Source organism: Somniosus microcephalus, unplaced genomic scaffold (assembly GCF_052327205.1).
Source record: "Somniosus microcephalus isolate GS21.2 unplaced genomic scaffold, FLI_Smic_1.0 unresolved_chr1, whole genome shotgun sequence".
Classification (NCBI taxonomy): Eukaryota; Metazoa; Chordata; class Chondrichthyes; order Squaliformes; family Somniosidae; genus Somniosus; species Somniosus microcephalus.
In genome coordinates, this window is record NW_028225179.1 from 163,258,895 (window position 1) to 163,281,629 (window position 22,735).

The 22,735-nt window shown below is 47.1% G+C and overlaps 1 protein-coding gene across 1 annotated transcript in view; it reads right to left on the reverse strand.

The window, feature by feature from the left end:
* The window catches only part of slc44a4 (solute carrier family 44 member 4), a 145,448-nt gene that overhangs the window by 55,830 nt on the left and 66,883 nt on the right, over positions 1–22,735 (reverse strand). The window contains exons 3-4 of the mRNA XM_085975216.1: positions 13,166–13,239; positions 1,297–1,375 (exon numbers count right to left, since the gene is read on the reverse strand). Of these exons, the coding sequence (XP_085831342.1) occupies positions 1,297–1,375; positions 13,166–13,239 (153 nt within the window). The remainder of the gene's footprint in view (positions 1–1,296; positions 1,376–13,165; positions 13,240–22,735) is intronic.

Consider the following 22,735-nt stretch of genomic DNA (forward strand, 5'->3'; position numbering starts at 1 on the left):
GCGGCGCCGAGGGCGCGCCGCACTGTCGGAGGGGCGGCGCCGAGGGCGCGCCGCACTGTCGGAGGGGCGGCGCCGAGGGCGCGCCGCACTGTCGGAGGGGCGGCGCCGAGGGCGCGCCGCACTGTCTTTCGGATGAGACGTTAAGCCGAGGCCCCGTCTGTTCCCTCAGGTGGACGGAAAAGATCGCACGACATTATTTCAAACAAGAGCAGGGGAGTTCTCCCCCGTGTCCTGGCCAATATTTATCCTTCAACTAACATCACTAAAAACAGAGCTGTTTGTGGGAGCTTGCTGTGCGCAAATTGGCTGCCGTGAATCATGCTCTCTTTCCACCAGGGTAAAATTTTCCCCAAAATAATGGCCCAGAAATTCGGGTCGGAGGCTTCCCGCGGGTGCAAGCCCCCGACCTGCACTTACCTAGCGCGCCGGCCGTTGAGCTGCGGGCCCGCGTGGGATTCCGATCCTGGGCCTCCTCCAACTGCCGGCGCGCAGTGCTTGCGTATCCCAGGGGCGCAGTTAGTTCGATGCGTCCCCTGGGATCACGTGGGCCATGGGGAGCCAATCGGAGCAGGGAATGCTTCATTCATAAGTTTGACCGGAAGACCTATAAATACTATAAGCCCCAAAACATCACTAAATCTTCAAATAAATTTTTAAAAATCACATTATTAAAATAAACTTTAAATTACATGAAATAACTATTTTAAACAATAATTTAAATGTTTGAAAAAAATTATTTTATTTTCTAACGGGGCTAAAAATAAACTTACCTTTCTTCAAAGTATTTGAAAATAATAAACCTGTGGAAAAAATGTTTTAATTTTAATTAATTCACCACTAACCTTGTAAAAAGCCGGCCTTGCGACTGCTTTTTACATGTCTAACTTCTGGAGACTTACCTTCCCGGGAAAACCTGCAAAAAATCCGTAAGTTCGATGCGCACGCGCTGCCTCTCCTGCGCACGCGTTCGACTTCTGAACCCCTTCTTTCAGGGGAACGGAAGTGCCGGTTTCCCGCGCATGCAGGAAACCAGCACTTCCATTGGGCTTACGGGTGAGTACCCCGTGCGGACTCACCCGTGGAGACCCGAATTTCTGGGCCAGTGTCAATTCATGCCGAACTCCAGGGCTGCCTTGGAGCAGGACTGTCCGAGTGGAAATATTTGTGACACTCGCATTCTTGAAATTCCTCGGTTTGCTATTTCTAAATGGGTTAGTGGCTTGAACACAGTAACCCACACATCACCCGAGAGAAGTTCATCCCTCGTTCCCCACGTCCCCCAACGTCGCTACTTACCCATTCCTCCCAACACCGCAGTACATGCCAGTGGAGTTCCTGGGGTAGATCACCTCGCGCGGGTCACCATACAGCCAGGCTGCAAAAACACAAACAGGTTCAGCGTCAGCACTGCAGCTTACCATCAACACGGGCATCTATATTCGATGCAGCTTCACAAAGCAAACAACACACTCAGGTAGGGTCATAGAATCATCAAAGTTTACGGCATGGAAGGAGGTCCATTCGGCCCCTCGTGTCCGTGACGGCCGACAAAGCTATCCAGCCTAATCCCACTTTCCAGCACTTGGTCCGTAGCCCTGTAGGTTACATAGAAACATAGAAGATAGGAGCAGGAGTAGGCCATTCGGCCCTTCAAGCCTGCTCCGCCATTCAACGAGATCATGGCTGATCATCCAGACCCTAGCACCTGGTCCCAACACCGACAGCCATTCCACCCAAGCCCCATCCCTGTAACCCCATAACCCCACGTATTTAATCCCCCCTAACACTAAGGGCCAATTTTTTTTATCATGGCCAATCAACCTAACCCGCACATCTTTGGACTGTGGGAGGAAACCGGAGCACCCGGAGGAAACCCACGCAAACTCGGGACTTCAAGTACTTTTTAAATGTGGTTATGGTTCCTGCCTCTACCACCCTTTCAGGCAGTGAGTTCCAGACCCCCACAACCCTCTGGGTGAAGAAATTTCCCCTCAAATCCCCTCTAAACCTTCCACCAATTATTTCAAATCTATGCCCCCTGGTTATTGACCCCTCTGCTAAGGGAAATAGGTCCTTCCTATCCACTCTATCAAGGCCCCTCATAATTTTATACACCTCAATTAGATCTCCCCTCCGCCTCCTCTGTTCCAAGGAAAACAGACCCAGCCTATCCTCATAGTCTCATCGACCCTCCTTGTTACCTCCTCAAAAATTCAATCAAGTCAGTCAGACACGACCTTCCTTTAACAAATCCATGCTGACGGTCCTTGATTAGTCCCAGCCTTTCGAAATGACGATTAATACTGTCCCTCAGAATAAATGGCTACAAGATCAGTGGCTGGGGCCCTGCCAGATGTAAATAGAAAAAGGAATATACATTTCTAAAGAGAAGTGGATATATAATTGAAATAAAGAGTAGCTTGCCTTTCAAAAGCTAGGCTTTATTAACCTTAAAAAACCAGCAGTACATGTTGAGCACCCAGTCTCAACCAACTGTAGAAAACTGAATTTAAGATGGCCACTACAGGTCACATGGAATCAACTAACCAATAAGTTTACAGCATATATCTCAAGGCAGGAAAACAGGCAACCAATTACAATGCTTCTTATAAAACAAGAATAATCACCACAATAATCGAAAAGGAAATATTTGCAGGGCTTTGGGGGGGAAAGAGCTGGGGAGTGGGGTTAATTGGATCGCTCTCTCAAAGAGCACAGGCACAATGGGCCGAATGGCTTCTTTTTTTTAATTTGTTTTTATGGGATGTGGGCGTCGCTGGCAAGGCCGACATTTATTGTCCATCCCTAATTGCCCTCGAGAAGGTGGTGGTGACCACCTTCTTGAACCGCTGCAGTCCGTGTGGTGAAGGTACTCCCACAGTGCCATTAGGTACGGAGTTCCAGGATTTTGACCAAGCGATGATGAAGGATCGGCGATATATCTCCAAGTCAGGATGGTCTGTGACTTGGAGCTGAACTTGGAGCTGGTGGTGTTCCTGTGCGCCTGCTGCCCTTGTCCTTCTAGGTGGAAGAGGTCGCGGGTTTGGGAGGTGCTGCCGAAGAAGCCTTGGCGAGTTGCTGCAGTGCATCTTGTAGATGGTACACACTGCAGCCACAGTGCGCCAGTGGTGGAGGGAGTGAATGTTTAAGGTGGTGGATGGGGTGCCGATCAAGCGGGCTGCTTTGTCCTGGATGGCATCGAGCTTCTTGAGTGTTGTTGGAGCTGCACTCATCCAGGCAAGTGAAGAGTATGATTCAATGATATCTTTTTTTTAATCTTTCATCGGTACGGACTTCCTATCAAGAATTTGTAACGGGGGAAAAAAAAATGCCTACATTTACAATGGAACTGTCCCTGTGAGGTGGTCACGCTGTAATTGCACCCTCCCACCAGTGCAGGCGCTGCAGCAGTACCACCACCATAGAAACATAGAAGATAGGAGCAGGAGTAGGCCATTCGGCCCCTCAAGCCTGCTCCGCCATTCAATACGATCATGGCTGATCATCCAAATTCAGTACCCTGTCCCTGCTTTCTCCCCATATCCCTTGATCCCTTTAGCCTTAAGAAATATATCCAACTCCTTCTTGAATATATTTAATGAATTGGCCTCCACTTCCTTCTGTGGTAGAGAATTCCACAGGTTCACCACTCTCTGGGTGAAGAAATTCCTCCTCATCTCTGTCCTAAATGGCTTACCCCTTATCCTTAGACTGTGACCCCTGGTTCTGGACTCCCCGGCCATCGGGAACATCGAGCCTATTGCCCTTCTGGGTGGAAGAGGTCGCGGGTTTGGGAGGTGCTGCCGAAGAAGCCTTGGCGAGTTGCTGCAGTGCATCTTGTAGACGGTACACACTGCAGCCACGGTGCGGTGTGTATCTCCTTAACCAACCAGATTGAAGAATTGTGAAATTAACAGCGCAAGGACTGAGAAGGAAGTGTAAGTTGGAGTGGGTGAATTCAATGTCAAATCAGGTACAAAGACAAATAAACAGAGGGGAAGAAAAATTGGATTAAGAGAGAGCGAAATAAAAGACAAAGAAAAATATATTTTAGAACTTTTTTTTGTTAATCTCCCACAATTAAAACCTGAAGGAATGAGACCCTGCACTTGTAGTAGTTCATTTTCAAAAGAACATAGAAGATAGGAGGAGTAGGCCATTCGGCCCCTGGTTCTGGACTCCCCAGCCATCGGGAACATCCTTCCTGCATCTAGTCTGTCTAGTCCTGTCAGAATTTTCTAAATTTCAATGAGGTCCCCTCTCAATCTTCTAAACTCCAGCCAGTATAAGCCCAATCGTCCCAATCTCTCCTCATACGTCATTCCTGCCATCCCAGGTATCAGCCTGGTGAATCTTCGCTGAACTCCTTCCATGGCAAGAATATCCTTCCTCAGATAAGGCGACCAAAACTGCACACAATACTCAAGGGGCTTTTGGCAGTTACAAAAGACGGAAGAAGCCCTAGAGGAGTATAAAAGGTGCAGGGGCATACTTAAAAAAGAAATTAGGAGGGAGAGGAGGGGCCATGAAATAACACTGGCGAGCAAAATAAAGGAAAATCCTAAGATGTTTTATAAGTATATTAAGGGCAAGAGGATAACCAGGGAAAGGGTAGGGCCCATTAGGGACCAAAGTGGCAATCTGTGTGTGGAGCCAGATGATGTAGGCGGGGTTTTAAATGAATTTTTTGCATCTGTGTTCACTATGGAGAGAGACGATGCAGACATAGAAATCGGGCAAGGGGACTGTGACATACTTGAACATATTAGCATCGAGAGGGAGGAGGTGCTAGCGGTTTTAGCAGGCCAAAAAGTGGATAAATCCCCAGGCCCGGACGAGATGTATCCCAGGCTGCTGTGGGAGGCAAAGGAGGAGATTGCAGGGGCTCTGACACAAATTTTCAGAACCTCTCTGGCCACAGGGGATGTACCAGAGGACTGGAGAACAGCTAATGTAGTACCATTATACAAGAAGGGTAGCAGGGATAAACCAGGGAATTACAGGCCAGTGAGCCTAACATCTGTGGTAGGGAAATTATTGGAAAAAATTCTGAGGGACAAAATTAGTCTCCACTTGGAGAGGCAAGGATTAATCGGGGATAGTCAGCATGGCTTTGTCAAGGGTAAATCATGTCTGACAAATCTGATTGAATTTTTCGAGGGGGTGACTAGGGGGGTGGATGAGGGAAATGCTGTGGATGTGGTTTACATGGACTTCAGTAAAGCTTTTGACAAAGTCCCGCATAGGAGACTGGTCAAGGAGGTAAGAGCCCATGGGATCCAGGGTGCCTTGGCGCGTTGGATCCTAAACTGGCTGAGTGGCAGGAGGCAGAGGGTGATGGTCGAAGGTTGCTTTTGTGACTGGAAGCCTGTGTCCAGTGGGGTACCTCAGGGATCGGTGCTGGGTCCCTTGTTGTTTGTGATCTACATAAATGATTTGGATGAGAATGTAAAAGGTATGATCAGTAAGTTCGCAGATGACACGAAAATTGGTGGGGTGGTAAATTGCGAGGAGGAAAGCCTCAGGCTACAGGACGATATAAACGGGTTGGTCAGATGGGCGGAAAAGTGGCAAATGGAATTTAACCCTGAAAAGTGCGAGGTGATGCATTTTGGACGGACAAATAAGGCAAGGGAATACACAATGAGTGGTAGGACCCTAGGAAGTACAGAGGGTCAGAGGGACCTTGGTGTACATGTACATAGATCCCTGAAGGCAGCGGAACAGGTAGATAAGGTGGTTAAAAAGGCATATGGGATACTTGCCTTCATTAGCCGAGGTATAGAATATAAGAGCAGGGAGGTTATGATGGAGCTGTACAAAACGCTGGTGAGGCCACAGCTGGAGTACTGTGTGCAGTTCTGGTCGCCTCACTATAGGAAGGATGTGATTGCTTTGGAGAGGGTGCAGAGAAGATTCACCAGGATGTTACCTGGGATGGAGCGCCTCAGCTATGAAGAAAGACTAAACAGGCTGGGGTTGTTTTACTTGGAGCAAAGGCGGCTGAGGGGGGACCTGATTGAGGTGTACAAAATGATGAGGGGCATAGATAGGGTAGATAAAGAGGAACTTTTCCCCTTAGTAGGGGGGTCAATAACAAGGGGGCATAGATTCAGGGTAAGGGGCAGGAGATTTAGAGGGGATTTGAGGAGGAACTTTTTCACCCAGAGGGTGGTTGGAATCTGGAACTCACTGCCTGAAAGGGTGGTAGAGGCAGGAACCCTCACAACATTCAAGAAGCATTTGGATGAGCACTTGAAATGCCATTGCATACAAGGCTATGGACCAAATGCTGGAAAATGGGATTAGACTGGACAGGGATGGATGGGCAGCGCAGACACGATGGGCCGAAGGGCCTCTTTCTGTGCTGTATAACTCTATGACTCTATGACTCAAGGTGTGGTCTCACCAAGGCCCTGTACAACTTCAGCAAGACATCCTTGTTCCTGTACTCGAACCCTCTCGCTACGAAGGCCAACATACCATTTGCCTTCTTAACCGCCTGCTGCACCTGCATGCTTACCTTCAGCGACTGGTGCACAAGGACACCCAGGTCTCGTTGCACTTCCCCTTCTCCCAATCTATTGCCTCTAAGAGGGTGGGGATTGTGTGCTGACTGTGGGATAAGTTTACATAGGCAGTTATAAATGAGGCCACAGGAACTCGAGAGAGAAATATTTGGGGGCACAGCACCAACATGGCAGGCTGGGGACACGCAGACGTCATAGCAGGTGGGAGACAGTGCTGAATTCCCACCACAGACCCTGAGCCAATAAAGCGCGCGGACTGCCTCTTTTTATAGACCAGCACTGCCGTCGGCGCGGTGGAAGCCACCTCACGAGATACCGGGCGGATCCCACAGCATTAATCCCCCAAGGCAAACACAGTCACTTAATTTAAATAGAATGAAAACACAAGGCAGCGGTTTAACCAGTCCTGGCCTGTCCCACCATGTAAATACAGGAACAGGATTCGCAAGAAATTGGTGTTTGTACCAACAACACACTCCGAGTCCGACCTTTACAGCACACACCCCACACTTCCTGCTCCCTCGGGAAAATCAACTACCCAGTTTATAAAGGGATACATGGGTGCCCTGTACCCCTTTATAAACTGCCTTTAGATATGGCAGGGAGTCGAAAAGCAGAAAGACATCAACATTCGGGCAGGGGGCAGTAGTTACTGACAATAATGCAACAAATTAATTGTGGTGTTCGGGTAGTGTCTGACGGCAATTTGTTTTTTTAAAAAACCTCACACAGAAAACCTGGAGTACCGTCAGCAGTTCTGGGCACCACACCTGAGGAAGGATGAATTGGCCTCGGAGGGAGTGCAGCGTAGGTTTACCAGAATGATACCTGGATTCCGAGGGTTAAGTTACGAGGAGAGATTACACAAACTAGGGTTGTATTCCCTGGAGTTTAGAAGATTAAGGGGCGATTTGATCGAAGTTTTCAGGATATTAAGTGGAACAGACAGGGGTAGATCGAAAGAAACTATTTCCGCTGGTTGGGGAGTCTAGGATAAGGGAGCATTGTCTAAAAATGAGTGCCAGACCTTTCAGGAGTGAAATTAGGAAACACAAAGGGTGGTAGAAGTTTGGAACTCTCCTCCGCAAATGGCAATTGATGCTGGATCAATTGTTAATTTTAAACCTGAGATTGATGGATATTTGTTAACCAAAGGTATCAAGGGATTCGGTGGGAAAGTGGATTTGAGGTCGAAGATCAGCCATGGCCTTATTGAATGGCAGAGCTGGTTCGAAGGGCTGGCTCCTACTCCTAATTCTATGTGTAGAGCCGGAAGATGTAGGTGAGGTTTCAAATGAATATTTTGCATCAGTGTTCACTATGGAGAAGGACGATGTAGGGATAGAAATCAGGCAGGGGGGATTGTGATATACTTGAACTATTTAGTATTGAGAGGGAGGAGGTACTCGCTGTTTTAGCGGGCTTAAAAGTGGATAAATCCCCAGGCCCGGACGAGATGTATCCCAGCCTGCTGTGTGAAGCAAGGGAGGAGATTGCAGGGGCTCTGACACAAATTTTCAGATCCTCTCTGGCCACAGGGGAGGTGCCAGAGGACTGGAGAACAGCTAACGTAGTACCATTGTTCAAGAAGGGTAGTAGGGATAAACCACGGAATTACAGGCCAGTGAGCCTAACATCAGTGGTAGGGAAACTATTGTAAAAAATTCTGAGGGACAGAATTAGTCTCCATTTGGAGAGGCAGGGATTAATCAGCGATAGTCAGCATAGCTTTGTCAGGGGGAGATCATGTCTAACCAATTTGATTGAATTTTTCGAGGGGGTGACTAGGTGTGTGGATGAGGGAAGTGCAGTTGATGTAGTCTACATGGACTACAGTAAGGCTTTTGACAAAGTCCCGCATGGGAGACTGGTCAAGAAGGTAAGAGCCCATGGGATCCAGGGCAATTTGGCACATTGGATCCAAAATTGGCTTAGTGGCAGGAGGCAGAGGGTGATGGTGGAAGGTTGTTTTTGTGACTGGAAGCCTGTGTCCAGTGGTGTACCACAGGGATCGATGCTGGGTCCTTTGCTGTTTGTAGTGTACATTAATGATTTAGATATGAATGTAGGAGGTGTGATCAGTAAGTTCGCAGATGACATGAAAATTGGTGGAGTGGTAAATAGCGAGGAGGGAAGCCTCAGGCTACAGGATGATATAGATGGGTTGGTCAGATGGACAGAACAGTGGCAAATGGAATTTAACCCTGAAAAGTGTGAGGTGATGCATTTTGGGAGGACTAACAAGGCAAGGGAATATACAATGAATGGTAGGACCCTAGGAAGGTCAGAGGGACCTTGGTGTGCATGTACATAGATCCCTGAAGGCAGCAGGTCAGGTAGATAAGGTGGTTAAAAAGGCATATGGGATACTTATATTCTATGCCTCGGCTAATGAAGGCAAGAGCAGGGATGTTATGATGGAGCTGTACAAATGCTAGTTAGGCCACAGCTGGAATACTGTGTGCAGTTCTGGTCGCCACACAATAGGAGGAATGTGATTGCATTGGAGAGGGTGCAGAGGAGATTCACCAGGATGTTACCTGGGCTGGAGCACTTCAGCTATGAAGAGAGACTGGACAGGCCGGGGTTGTTTTCCTTAGAGCAGAGAAGGCTGAGGGGGGGGACCTGATTGAGGTGTACAAAATTATGAGGGGCATAGATAGGGTAGATAGAAAGGAACTTTTCCCCTTAGTAGAGGGGTCAATAACCAGGGGGCATAATTTCAAGGTAAGGGGCAGGAGGTTTAGAGGGGATTTGAGGAAAAACTTTTTCACCCAGAGGGTGGTTGGAATCTGGAACTCACTGCCTGAAAGGGTGGTAGAGGCAGGAACCCTCACAACATTCAAAAAGCATTTAGATGATCACTTGAAACGCCATAGCATAAAAGGCTACGGACCAAGTGATGGAAAATGGGATTAGAATAGACAGGACTTGATGGCCGGCGCGGACACGATGGGCCGAAGGGCCTCCTTCGGTGCTGTATAACTCTATGACTCTATGACTGACGCCTACTCCTAATTCTTATGTTCTTATGTTAAAATCACAGCAATGCACAGCCAATCTAGCAACAAGCTCTCCATGGCTCCTGAGCAGCTCCTTACTGAACGCATGAACACTGGGCGAGGACAGGGTCAGACTAGGTCGTGGTGTCCCCCAGGAGTCTGATAGACTGCCGACACATGGATAAAGACACTGGCCTTCATCTGACTGAATGGCGGAGCAGGCTCGAGGGGCCGAGTGGCCGACTCCTGCTCCTATTTCTCATCTTGTCGGAGAGCAACCATCAGCTGTGGAAACCATTCCCCAGTGAGGGAGCCAATGGCTTCAGGAGGGAAGGGGAGGAAATTGGAGACGGAAGAGTAGAATTTACTAATTTCACAACATTAAAACAAAAATTCTTGGGATGTGGGCGTCGCTGGCAAGGCCGATTAGGCTTATATTCGCTGGAGTTTAGAAGAATGAGAGGGGATCTCATTGAAACTTATAAAATTCTAACAGGACTAGACAGACTAGATGCAGGAAGGATGTTCCTGATGGCGGGGGAGTCCAGAACCAGGGGTCACAGTCTAAGGATAAGGGGTAAGCCATTTAGGACAGAAATGAGGAGGAATTTCTTTACCCAGAGAGTGGTGAACCTGTGGAATTCTCTACCACAGAAGGCAGTAGAGGCCAATTCATTAAATATATTCAAGAAGGAGTTAGATATATTTCTTAAGGCTAAAGGGATCAAGGGATATGGGGAGAAGGCAGGGACAGGGCACTGAATTTGGATGATCTGCCATGATCTCATTGAATGGCGGAGCGGGCTCGAGGGGCCGAATGGCCTACTCCTGCTCCTATCTTCTATGCGACAAAGTGCATGACTTCCACTGCTGCCCCGACTGAGCAAGACTTGCGTTAGTCTCGAGACCTCTTGTGTTCTCTGCATCCTGACCGTTCATGCACCCAAAGCGTCGAAGTTTTGATGGGCATTTATGGCCCATCCCTCGTTGCCCTGAGAAGGTGGTGGTGGGCCTTCTTCTTGGACCGCTGGTAGCGGTTTGGCACAACGGGGCGGCTTGCTGGGCCACTAGCAAGAGTCAACATTGGTGTGTGGGACTGGAGTCACACAGAGGCCAGACCAGGCCAAGACAGCAGGACTCCTTCACTAAAGGACATTGGTGAACCAGTTGGGTTTTTAAAATCACAATTCGACAGCCCCATGATCACTATTACTAATACATAAAAACATAAGAGGTAGGAACAGGACATTCGGCCCCTCGAGCCTGCTCCGCCATTTAATGAGATCATTGGCTGATCCCATTTTGGTCTCAACTCCACTTTCCTGCCCACTCCCCATAACCTTTGACTTCCCTGTTGCTCAAAAATCTGTCTCTCTCCATCTTGAATATATTTAATGACTCCGCCTCCACAGCTCTCTGGGGAAGAGAATTCCAAAGATTCACGACCCTCAGAGAAGAAATTCCTCCTCATCCCCGTCTTAAATGGGCGACCCCTTATCCTGAAACTATGCCCCCTCGTTCTAGATTCCCCCACGAGGGGAAACATTCTCTCAGCATCTACCCAGTCCAACCCCCTCGGAATCTTATATGTTTCAATAAGATCACCTCTCATTCTTCTAAACTCCAATGAGTGTAGGCCCAGCCTTTTCTCATAAGACAACCCTTCCATCCCAGGAATCAACCTCGTGAACCTTCTCTGAACTGCCTCCAATGCAAATATATCTCTCCTTAAATAAGGAGACCAAAACTGTACGCAGTACTCCAGGTGTGGTCTCACCAATATCCTGTACAGCTGTAACAGGACTTCCCTACTTTTATACTCCATTCCCTTTGTAATAAAAGCCAACACTCCATTTGCCTTCCTAATTACTTACTGTACCTGCATGCTAACTTTGTGTTTCATGTACAAGAATCCCCAGATCCCTCTGTAGCTCAGCATTCTGTAGTCTCTCTCAATTTAAATAATATTTTTCATTTCTATCCTTCCTACCAAAAGCTGATACCAGCTTTCTATTTCCAGATTAATCTGAATTCACATGTGGGATTTGAACTTACGTTCTCTGAATTAGCAGCGCAGGCCTCTGGATCATGAGCCCAGTGAGATAACCACTGCACTACTGTATCCGCCGAGATCAGACAGTCGTTGCTGTAACACTACCGTGATGTCGTGCACGAAAACAATGGCAGAACGCTGGACAGGGTGGCTGTTATTTTACCATGTATTGAAATTAAAGAGAAGGAACATGTCCTCTTCATGGGTGAACGTCAAAAGTTTGGGCGCGTGAATGGTCAGGACGTAGAGGCCACAGAAGGTCTCGAGACCAACGCAAGTCTTGAACAGTTGGGGGGACAGCAGCAGAAGTCGTGTGCTTTGTCTCAACGTTGCTAGGTTATAGGCAGGAGGGTATAACAGTCAGCATTCTCACTCCTACTCGCTATCCAGTGACCACCCCTCACCTCTGAACGCATACGTGCGGAGGCATCGGTTGAAGACAGGATCTACGCGTCACTCCTAAAGAAACATAGAAACATAGAAGATAGGAGCAGGAGTAGGCCATTCGGCCCCTCGAGCCTGCTCCGCCATTTAATGAGATCATGGCTGATCATCCAAATTCTGTACCCTGTCCCTGCCTTCTCCCCATATCCCTTGATCCCTTTAGCCTTAAGAAATATATCCAACGCCTTCTTGAATATATTTAATGAATTGGCCTCTACTGCCTTCTGTGGCAGAGAATTCCACAGGTTCACCACTCTCTGGGTGAAGAAATTCCTCCTCATTTCTGTCCTAAATGGCTTACCCCTTATCCTTAGACTGTGACCCCTGGTTCTGGACTCCCCGACCATCGGGAACATCCTTCCTGCATCTAGTCTGTCTAGTCCTGTTAGAATTTTATAAGTTTCAATGAGATCCCCTCTCATTCTTCTGAACTCTAGTGAATATAAGCCTAATCGACCCAATCTCTCCACATACGTCATTCCTGCCATCCCAGGTATCAGTCTGGTGAATCTTCGCTGCACTCCTTCCATGGCAAGAACATCCTTCCTCAGATAAGGCAACCAAAACTGCACACAATACTCAAGATGTGGTCTCACCAAGGCCCTGTACAACTGCAGCAAGACATCTTTATTCCTGTACTCGAAGCCTCTTGCTACGAAGGCCAACATACCATTTGCCTTCTTAACCGCCTGCTGCACCTGCATGCTTACCTTCAGTGACTGGTGCACAAGGACACCCAGGTCTTGTTACACTTCCACTTTTCCCAATCTATTGCCGTTCAGATAATAATCTGCCTTCCTGTTTTTGCCACCAAAGTGGATAACCTTGCATTTATCCACATTATACTGCATCTACCATGCATCTGCCCAATCACCCAACCTGTCCAAATCATTCTAGATCACCCCAACCCCCCGAACGTATACGTGCGGAGGAATTGGTTGAAGACATTTTCTACGCATCACTCCTAAAGACACTCGCCATCGCAGCTCGAGGGGTGAAGAACTGCACTCGGACAAGGTCCCAAAGACCTGTGGGACCTCCTCCTACGTTCAATGGGAGCACCTTGGGAGATGAATTGGAGGGACAACAGGGCAAAGGAACAGAAGAGGCTAACTTGAACCTGACGTGACTCTTACCCAAGATGCCGACGACCATGTAGCCCACGACGAAGACCATAAACAGCGCACAGCAGATGATGTCCGTGCAGCTCCTATAGTTCAACAGAGGAGAAAGATTCTTTTCAATAAAAGCCAGGGCGACGCATTAACAAGTGGACTTCAGACCCATGGAGCAACGACGGGCGTGTGAGGAGCCTCCGTTACCTCCACTGACAGACTCCCTGCATTCTCACAGCTCGGCATTACACACTTAGCATTATAATAGGTGGTGCCCATCTCTCGCTGCATGCCCCAGACAGAGAATGGTGTACCAGAGAGACGCTGCCCTCCGGCACCCCAGACAGACCCTGCGTTCTGGCACAAACAAAAACCAGCTTTCCTCATTCAAAGTTTTTTTTGAGCATAAACGAATGCCCGGGATTTTATTCTGGCCCTGCTCACATCATGCATATTTGAATATGAAATTTACAAGGCAAAATCAGAAGGGAAACAGAGAGAAAGCTAGCATGCAGGTACAGCAAGCAATTAGGAAGGCAAATGGCATGTGGGCCTTTATTGCAAGGGGGTTGGAGCACATAGAAACATAGAAGATAGGAGCAGGAGTAGGCCATTCGGCCCCTCGAGCCTGCTCCGCCATTCAATGAGATCATGGCTGATCATCCAAATTCAGTACCCTGTTCCTGCCTTCACCCCATACCCCTTGATCCCTTTAGCCTTAAAAAACATATCCAACTCCTTCTTGAATATATTTAATGAACTGGCCTCCACCGCTCTCTGTGGCAGAGAATTCCACAGGTTCATCACTCTCTGGGTGATGAAATTCCTCCTCATCTCAGTCCTAAATGGCTTACCCCTTATCCTTAGACTATGACCCCTGGTTCTGGACTCCCCCGCCATCAGGAACACCCTTCCTGCATCCAGTCTGTCCAGGCCTGACAGAATTTTATAGGTTTCGATGAGATCCCCTCTCAATCTTCTAAACTCCAGTGAGTATAAGCCCAATCGACACAATCTCTCCTCATACGTCATTCCTGCCATCCCAGGTATCAGCCTGGTGAATCTTCGCTGCACTCCCTCCATGGCAAGAACGTCCTTCCTCAGGTAAGGCGACCAAAACTGCACACAATACTCAAGGTGCGGTCTCACCAAGGCCCTGTACAACTGCAGCAAGACATCCTTGTTCCTGTACTCGAACCCTCTCGCTACGAAGGCCAACATACCATTTGCCTTCTTAACCGCCTGCTGCACCTGCATGCTTACCTTCAGCGACTGGTGCATAAGAACACCCAGGTCTCTTTGCACTTCCCCTTCTCCCAATCTATTGCCATTCAAATAATAATCTGCCTTCCTGTTTTTGCCACCAAAGTGGATAACCTCACATTTATCCACATTATAGTGCATCTGCCATGTTTCTGCCCAATCACCCAACCTGTCCAAATGGTACTGGAGTTTCACGACATCCTCCTCACAGCATACCCTCCCACCCAGCTTTGTGTCGTCTGCAAATTTGGAGATATTACAACCAATTCCCTCGTCCAGATCATCATTAATATATATTGTGAACAGCTGGGGTCCTAGGACTGATCCCTGCGGTACCCCACTAGTCACTGCCTGCCACTCGGAAAAAGACCTGTTTATTCCAACTCTTTGCTTTCTGTCCGCCAACCAGTTCTCTATCCAAATCAATACCTTGCCCCCAATCCCATGTGCCTTAACTTTGCACGCTAATCTCTTATGTGGGACCTTATCGAAAGCCTTCTGAAAGTCCAAATACACCACATCCACTGGTTCTCCCTTATCTATTTTACCAGTTACATCCTCAAGGGGGTTGGAGTATAAGAGTAAGGAAGTCTTGCTCCAATTGTACAGGGCTTTGGTGAGACCACACCTGGAGTACTGTGCACAGTTCTGGTCTCCTTATCTAAGGAAGGATATACTTGCCTTGGAGGCGGTGCAACGAAGGTTCACTAGATTGATTCCTGGGATGAGGGTGTTGTCCGATGAGGAGAGATTGAGCCGATACTCTCTGGGGTTTAGAAGAATGAGAGGTGATCCCATTGAAACATATATAAGATTCTGAGGGGGATTGACAGGGTAGATGCTGAGAGGTTGTTTCCCCTCTGGAGAGTCTAGAACCAGGGGGTCACAATCTCAGGATAAGGGGTCAGCCATTTAAGATTGTGAGGAGAAATTTCTTCACCCAGAGGGTTGTGAATCTTTGGAATTCTCTGTCCCAGAGGGCTGTGGATGCTCAGTCATTGAGTATATTCAAGGCAGAGATCGATAGAATTTCGAATATTAAAGGGAATCAAGGGATATGGGAGAGTCTTCTCTCTCAGGCGGATGTAAAAGATCCCATGGCACTATTTCGAAGAAGAGCAGGGGAGTTATCCCCGGTGTCCTGGGCTAATATTTATCCCTCAACATAACATAAAAGAGAGAGATTATCTGGTCATTATCACATTGCTGTTTGTGGGAGCTTGCTTTGCACAAATTGGCTGCCGCGTTACCCACATTATAAAAATGACTCCACTTCAAAAGTACTTCATTGACTGTAAAGCGCTTTGAGATGTCCGGTGGTCGTGAAAGGCGCTATATAAATGCAAGTCTGTTTTTCTTATATTCAAGACTGTGATCGATAGGTATTTGGACTCTTGGGGGAATCGAGGGATATGGAGATCGGGTGGGAAAGTGGAGTTGAGGTCGATGATCGGCCGTGATCTTATTGAATGGCGGAGCAGGCTCGAGGGGCCGAATGGCCGACTCCTGCTCCTATTTCTTATGTTCTGAAGGGGGTTGCCATATGTAGAACTAGCTCAATTCAATCACACTGGGTTCAACTCTGCACCATCTTCACTCTGCCGTGAGTTAATAAAGGAGTTTTCCTCCCATCCTCTCTCTGCCAGCTTACAAACAGCATTATAGAAACATAGAAGATAGGAGGAGTAGGCCATTCGGCCCCTCGAGCCTGCTCCACCATTTAATGAGATCATGGCTGATTATCCAAATTCAGTACCCTGTCCCTGCCTTCTCCCCATACCCCTTGATCCCTTTAGCCTTAAGAAATATATCTAACTCCTTCTTGAATATATTTAATGAATTGGCCTCAACTGCCTTCTGTGGTAGAGAATTCCACAGGTTCACCACTCTCTGGGTGAAGAAATTCCTCCTCATCTCTGTCCTAAATGGCTTACCCCTTATCCTTAGACTGTGACCCCTGGTTCTGGACTCCCCGACCATCGGGAACATCCTTCCTGCATCTAGTCTGTCTAGTCCTGTCAGAATTTTATAAGTTTCGATGAGATCCCCTCTCATTCTTCTAAACTCCAGCGAGTACAAGCCCAATCGACACAATCTCTCCTCATACGTCATTCCTGCCATCCCAGGTATCAGTCTGGTGAATCTTCACTGCACTCCCTCCATGGCAAGAACATCCTTCCTCAGATAAGGGGAGGAGAGTTGCAGGAGAGTTCCTCTACTTTGGGCCTACTGAGTTGCTCAACAGAAACACTGAACCACATGTAAAAGGGATCATCTCAATTTTCATACTGAATCACACAACAACTTGCATTGATATGGCACCTTGAACGTAGTAAAACGTCCCAAGGCACTGCGCGGCAGCGTAAATCAGAACAAAGTTTGACGCCGAGCCACATAAGGGAATATTCGGCCAGATGACCAAAAGAACATAAAAGCTTAGTCAAAGAGGAAGGTTTTAAAAGGAGGTAGAGAGAGGCGGAGGGAGGGAATTCCAGAGCTTAGGGCCGAGGTGGCTGAAGGCATGACCGTCAACCAACGCTCAACACTGTAGCCTGATTTACCAGCACTGCCAATATTTGAGGAGCAGGCTCGGGGAGGGAAGCAGAGGAGAAAAAGAGAGATAAAGGAAGAGGAGAAACAAAGTAAAGAAAGACTTGCATTTATATAGCGCCTTTCACGACCACTGGACATCTCAAAGTGCTTTACAGCCAATTAAGTACTTCTGGAGCGTAGTCACTGTTGTAATGTGGGATACGCGGCAGCCAATCTGCGCACAGCAAGCTCCCAGATAATCTGTTTTTGTTATGTTGATTGAGGGATAAATGTTGGCCCCAGGACACCGGGGATAACTCCCCTGCTCGTCTTCGAAATAGTGCCGTGGGATCTTTTACGTCCACCTGAGAGAGCAGACGGGGCCTCGGTTTAATGTCTCATCCGAAAGACGTCACTCCCTCAGTACTGCACTCGGAGCGTCAGCCTAGTTTTATGTGCTCAAGTCCCTGGAGTGGGGCTATGAACACACAACCTTCTGACTCCGAGGCGAGTGTGCTGCCCACTGAGCCACAGCTGACACTACAAGAGTAAACTGAAGCGGAAAAGCAGTTACAGAACACCAAGGTGTTCATCGTGCCCCATCTATTCCAGTCACATTTTTGAAATCAGTTAAAACTGAGCAGCAGTGACGGATTAGGAAGAGTCAGCAAGTCAATGAGAGAGAGAGATGTTGACTGGTAACCTTGAATGTTCCAAGTTAATGACCGTGACTGATAATTCAGCTCCAGCTAAACCAGTACTTCCTCAACCTTTCTGTTAATGATTTCATCAGGAAGAGGATTTTTTTTTTGATGAGAATTCGTACCTTTTTAATTTTTTTTTAAAGAAACAGTCCCAATAGCGAGACTCCCCCATCTCTCAAAATCTGAATGGAGGGCTTTTGAAACCCACCCGAAAAATTTGGATCAATCATCTCAGTAGCAGTGGGAAAGGCACCAGCCCAGTTAGATGCTTTAAGAAACTCTGCCCCTACTGACTGACACATTAGTAGCCCAGGGTGATGTCAAGCGCACAAGAACGCAAGAAATAGGAGCAGGAGTTGGCCATTTGGCCCTTCGAGCCTGTTCTGCCATTCACTAAGATCATGGCTGATCATCTACCTCAACTTCATATTCAATTAGAGGGTGAGAAGGTTGGATCTCAAACAAGCGTGCTAAGCTTGAATAAAGGAGACTATGAAGGTATGAGAGCGGAATTGAGTAGAGTGGATTGGGAAAATAGATTAAAGGGTAAGACGATACATGATCAGTAGTGTACATTTAAGGAGTTATTTTACAACTTCCAAAAAATATATATTCCACTGAGAAGAAAAGGGTGTAAAAGAAAAGACAGCCATCCGTGGCTAAGTAAAGAAATTAAGGATAGTATTCGACGAAAAACAAGGGCATATAAGGTAGCCAAATCTAGTGGGAGGATAGAGGATTGGGAAAACTTTAAAAGACAGCAAAAAATAACAAAAAGATTGATTAAGAAAGGGAAGATAGATTATGAAAGTAAATTAGCAAAAAATATAAAAACAGATAGTAAGAGTTTTTATAGTTATATAAAAAGAAAAAGGGTGGCTAAAGTAAACGTTGGTCCCTTAGAGGATGAGACCGGGAAATTAATGGTGGGAAATATGGAGATGGCAAAAACACAATGAATATTTTATATCAGTCTTTACAGTAGAAGACACTAAGAATATCCCAACACTGGACAAACAGGGGGCTAAAGGGGGGGAGGAGCTAAACACGATCAAAATCACTAAGGAAGTGGTACTCGGTAAAATAATGGGACTCAAGGCGGATAAATCACCTGGACCTGATGGCTTACATCCTAGGGTCTTGAGGGAAGTGGCGGTAGGGATTGTGGATGCATTGGTAATAATTTTCCAAAACTCCCTGGACTCGGCAATGGTCCCGGCAGACTGGAAAACTGCTAATGTAACACCCTTATTTAAAAAGGGCAGTAGACAGAAGGCTGGAAACTATAGGCCGGTTAGCCTAACATCTGTGGTAGGTAAAATTTGGGAGTCCATTATTAAGGAGACAGTAACAGGACATTTGGATAATCATAATTTAATAGGACAAAGTCAGCATGGTTTTATGAAGGGGAAGTCATGTTTGACAAATTTGCTGGAGTTCTTTGAGGAAGTAACATATAGGGTGGATAAAGGGGAACCAGCGGACGTAGTGTATTTAGACTTCCAAAAGGCATTTGACAAGGTGCCACACAAAAGATTATTGCTTAAGATAAAAAATCACGGGATTGGGGGTAATATTCTGGCATGGATAGAGGATTGGCTATCTAACAGAAGGCAGAGAGTTGGGATAAATGGTTCATTCTCAGACTGGCAATCAGTAACTAGTGGTGTTCCGCAGGGGTCAGTGCTGGGTCCCCAACTCTTTACAATCTATATTAACGATTTGGAGGGGGGGACCGAGTGTAACATATCAAAGTTTGCAGATGATACTAAGATGGGGGGGAAAGTAGTGAGTGAGGAGGACATAAAAAACCTTCAAGGGGACATAGATAGGCTAAGTAAGTGGGCAGAGATTTGGCAGATGGAATACAATACTGGAAAGTGTGAGGTTATGCACTTTGGCAGGAAAAATCGTAGAGCAAGTTATTATCTTAATGGCAAGAAACTGGAAAGTACTGAAGTACAAAGGGATCTGGGGGTCCTGGTGCACGAAACTCAAAAGGTTAGTATGCAGGTGCAGCAAGTGATTAAGAAGGCCAATGGAATGTTGGCTTTCATTGCTAGGGGGATAGAATATAAAAATAGGGAGGTATTGCTTCAGTTGTACAAGGTATTGGTGAGACCGCACCTGGAATACTGCGTACAGTTTTGGTGTCCATACTTAAGAAAGGACATACTTGCTCTCGAGTCAGTACAAAGAAGGTTCACTCGGTTAATCCCGGGGATGAGGGGATGGACATATGAGGAGAGGTTGAGTAGATTGGGACTCTACTCATTGGAGTTCAGAAGAATGAGAGGCGATCTTATTGAAACATATAAGATTGTGAAGGGGTTGGATCGGGTGGATGCGGGGAAGATGTTCCCGATGATGGGTGAAACTAGAACTAGGGGGCATAGTCTTAGAATAAGGGGCTGCTCTTTCAAAACTGAGATGAGGAGGAACTACTTCAGTCAGAGGGTGGTAGGTCCATGGAATATGCTGCCCCAAAAAGCTGTAGAAGCTACATCATTACATAAATTTAAAACAGAAATAGACAGTTTCCTAGAAGTAAAGGGAATTAAGGGTTACGGGGAGCGGGCAGGAATTTGGACATGAGTCTAGGTTCGGATCGGTCATGGCCCTGTGGGTAGCGGAGCGGGCCCAGGGGCCGTGTAGCCTGATCCTGCTCCTATTTCGTGTGTCTAATTCTGTTAGATGCAGGAGATGGTTCTGTGATAGTGGATCGGCGGTTAGGATCAGATCAGCCATGATCTTATTGAATGGCGGAGCAGGCTCAAGGGGCCGATTGGCCTACTCCTGCTCCTATTTCTTATGTTCTTATGTTCTTAACTGCACTTTCCTGCACTATCCCCATATCCCTCGATTCCATTAATATTCAAAAATCTATCGATCTCTGTTTTGAATATACTCAACGACTGAGCCTCCACAGCCCTCTGGGGTAGAGAATTCCAAATATTCACCAGCCTCCGAGTGAAGAAATTTCTCCTCATCTCAGTCCTAAATGGCCGAACACTTATTCTGAGACTGTGACCCCTGGTTTTAGACTCCCCAGCCAGGGGAAACATCCTCCCAGTATCTATACCGTCAAGCCCTCTCAGAATCTTATATGTTTCAATGAGATCACCTCTTATTCTTCTAAACTCTAGAGAATATAGGTCTAGTCTACTCAATCTCTCCTCATAGGACAATCCTCCCATCCCAGGAACCAGCCTGGTGAACCTTCGTGGCACCGCCTCCAAGGCAAGTATATCCTTCCTTAGGTCAGGAGACCAAAACTGTCCACAGTACTCCAGGTGTGGTCTTACCAATGCCCTATATAATCGCAGTGTGTGATACCTGAGTGAGTGACAACCGAGCACCATTGGCATAGGCCGGGAAGCAGAGCTCCCGCTGTCTTGATGTCCCACTTAGTGGCGAGACTCCAAAGTGGTGTTTAGGGTTCTGTCGTGCAGTGTAAATAGCACTGGACTAGCAACCCAGAGATCACGAGTACAAATCCCACCAGGGCAATTGTGAAATTGAATTCGATCAATCGGGTTCTTTCACGGGCTGGTGCTAGCTACAGTTGCCAATCCTCCAGAATTGCCCTGGAGTCTCCAGGAATTAAAGATTAATCTGCGAGCAACCCAGGAGAAAAAATCCAAGGGGCGAAATGAAGATATTACTAGTTGTGAGATATTGGACATGGGGGCGAGAAAAAAGGCTTTTTTTTCAATCCAACCAGGTAATGAAGAGTCTCTTCATTTTCCGATTGGCCGTGGGAAGGTGGGGCACCCTGAGGACAGACAATAGGGAGTGGGGGGGGGGGGGGGGAAGCGGGGAGAGCACGGGTCATGTGATGAATGAATGAATGACATGCCAATAGAAACACAGGATATTTTTTAAATGGTGAGAAACTTTCAAATGTTGGTGTTCAGAGAGATTTGGGTGTCCTCGTGCAAGAAACACAGAAAGCTAGCATGCAGGTACAGCAAGCAATAAGGAAGGCAAGTGGTATGTTGGCCTTTATTGCAAGGGGGTTGGAGTATAAGAGTAAGGAAGTCTTGCTACAATTCGCCAGGGCCTTGGTGAGACCACACCTGGAGTACTGGGCACAGTTCTTGTCTCCTTATCTAAGGAAGGATATACTTGCCTTGGAGGCGGTGCAACGAAGGTTCACTAGATTGATTCCTGGGATGAGAGGGCTGTCCCATGAGGAGAGATTGTGTAGAATGGGCCGATACTCTCTGGAGTTTAGAAGAATGAGAGGTGATCTCATTGAAACATACAAGATTCAGAAGTGGATTGACAGGGTAGATGCTGAGAGGTTGTTCCCCCTGGCTGGAGTGTCTAGAACTAGGGGGCACAGTCTCAGGATAAGGGGGCGGCCATTTAAGACTGAGATTAGGAGAAAGTCTTCACTCAGAGGGTTGTGAATCTTTGGAATTCTCTGCCCCAGAGGGCTGTGAATGCTGAGTCTTTGAGTATATTCAAGGCTGAGACAGATAGATTTTTAGACTCTAGGGAATCAAGGGATTTGGAGGTCGGGCATGATCTTATTGAATGGCGGAGCAGGCTCGAGGGGCTGAATGACCTGCTCCTATTTCTTATGTTCTTATGAAAGCTCCAGGAAAACGTCCGACCAGACTTGGCAACTCCCTGGCACCAGCTGAAAAATCAGTGTCAAATTTTTTTTGTGGATAATGTTCCTGTGAAGGGCCTTAGGGTGTTTTGCTACGTTAAAAGGTGCTTTATAAATGCAAGGTGTTGTTGCTAAAATAGGTGGGTGCGAGAGGACAAGGACAAAATAAAAATTGGCCGTACTCCCGTTGGAAGTTCATACGTGGATACACGTCAGCTGTGGCTCAGTGGACAGCTCTCCCTCTCTCTCTCTCCCGCCTCGGAGTCAGAAGGTTGTGGGACCAAGTTGGTTCTGTCTTCACAAAGGAGGACACAAATAACCTCCCAGAGATGTCGGGGAACATAGGGTCTAATGACAGGGAGGAACTGAATGAAATCAGTATTTGTAGGGAAATGGTGTTAGGGAAATTGACAGGATTGAAGGCCGATAAATCCCCAGGGCCTGATAATCTACATCCTAGGGTACTTAAGG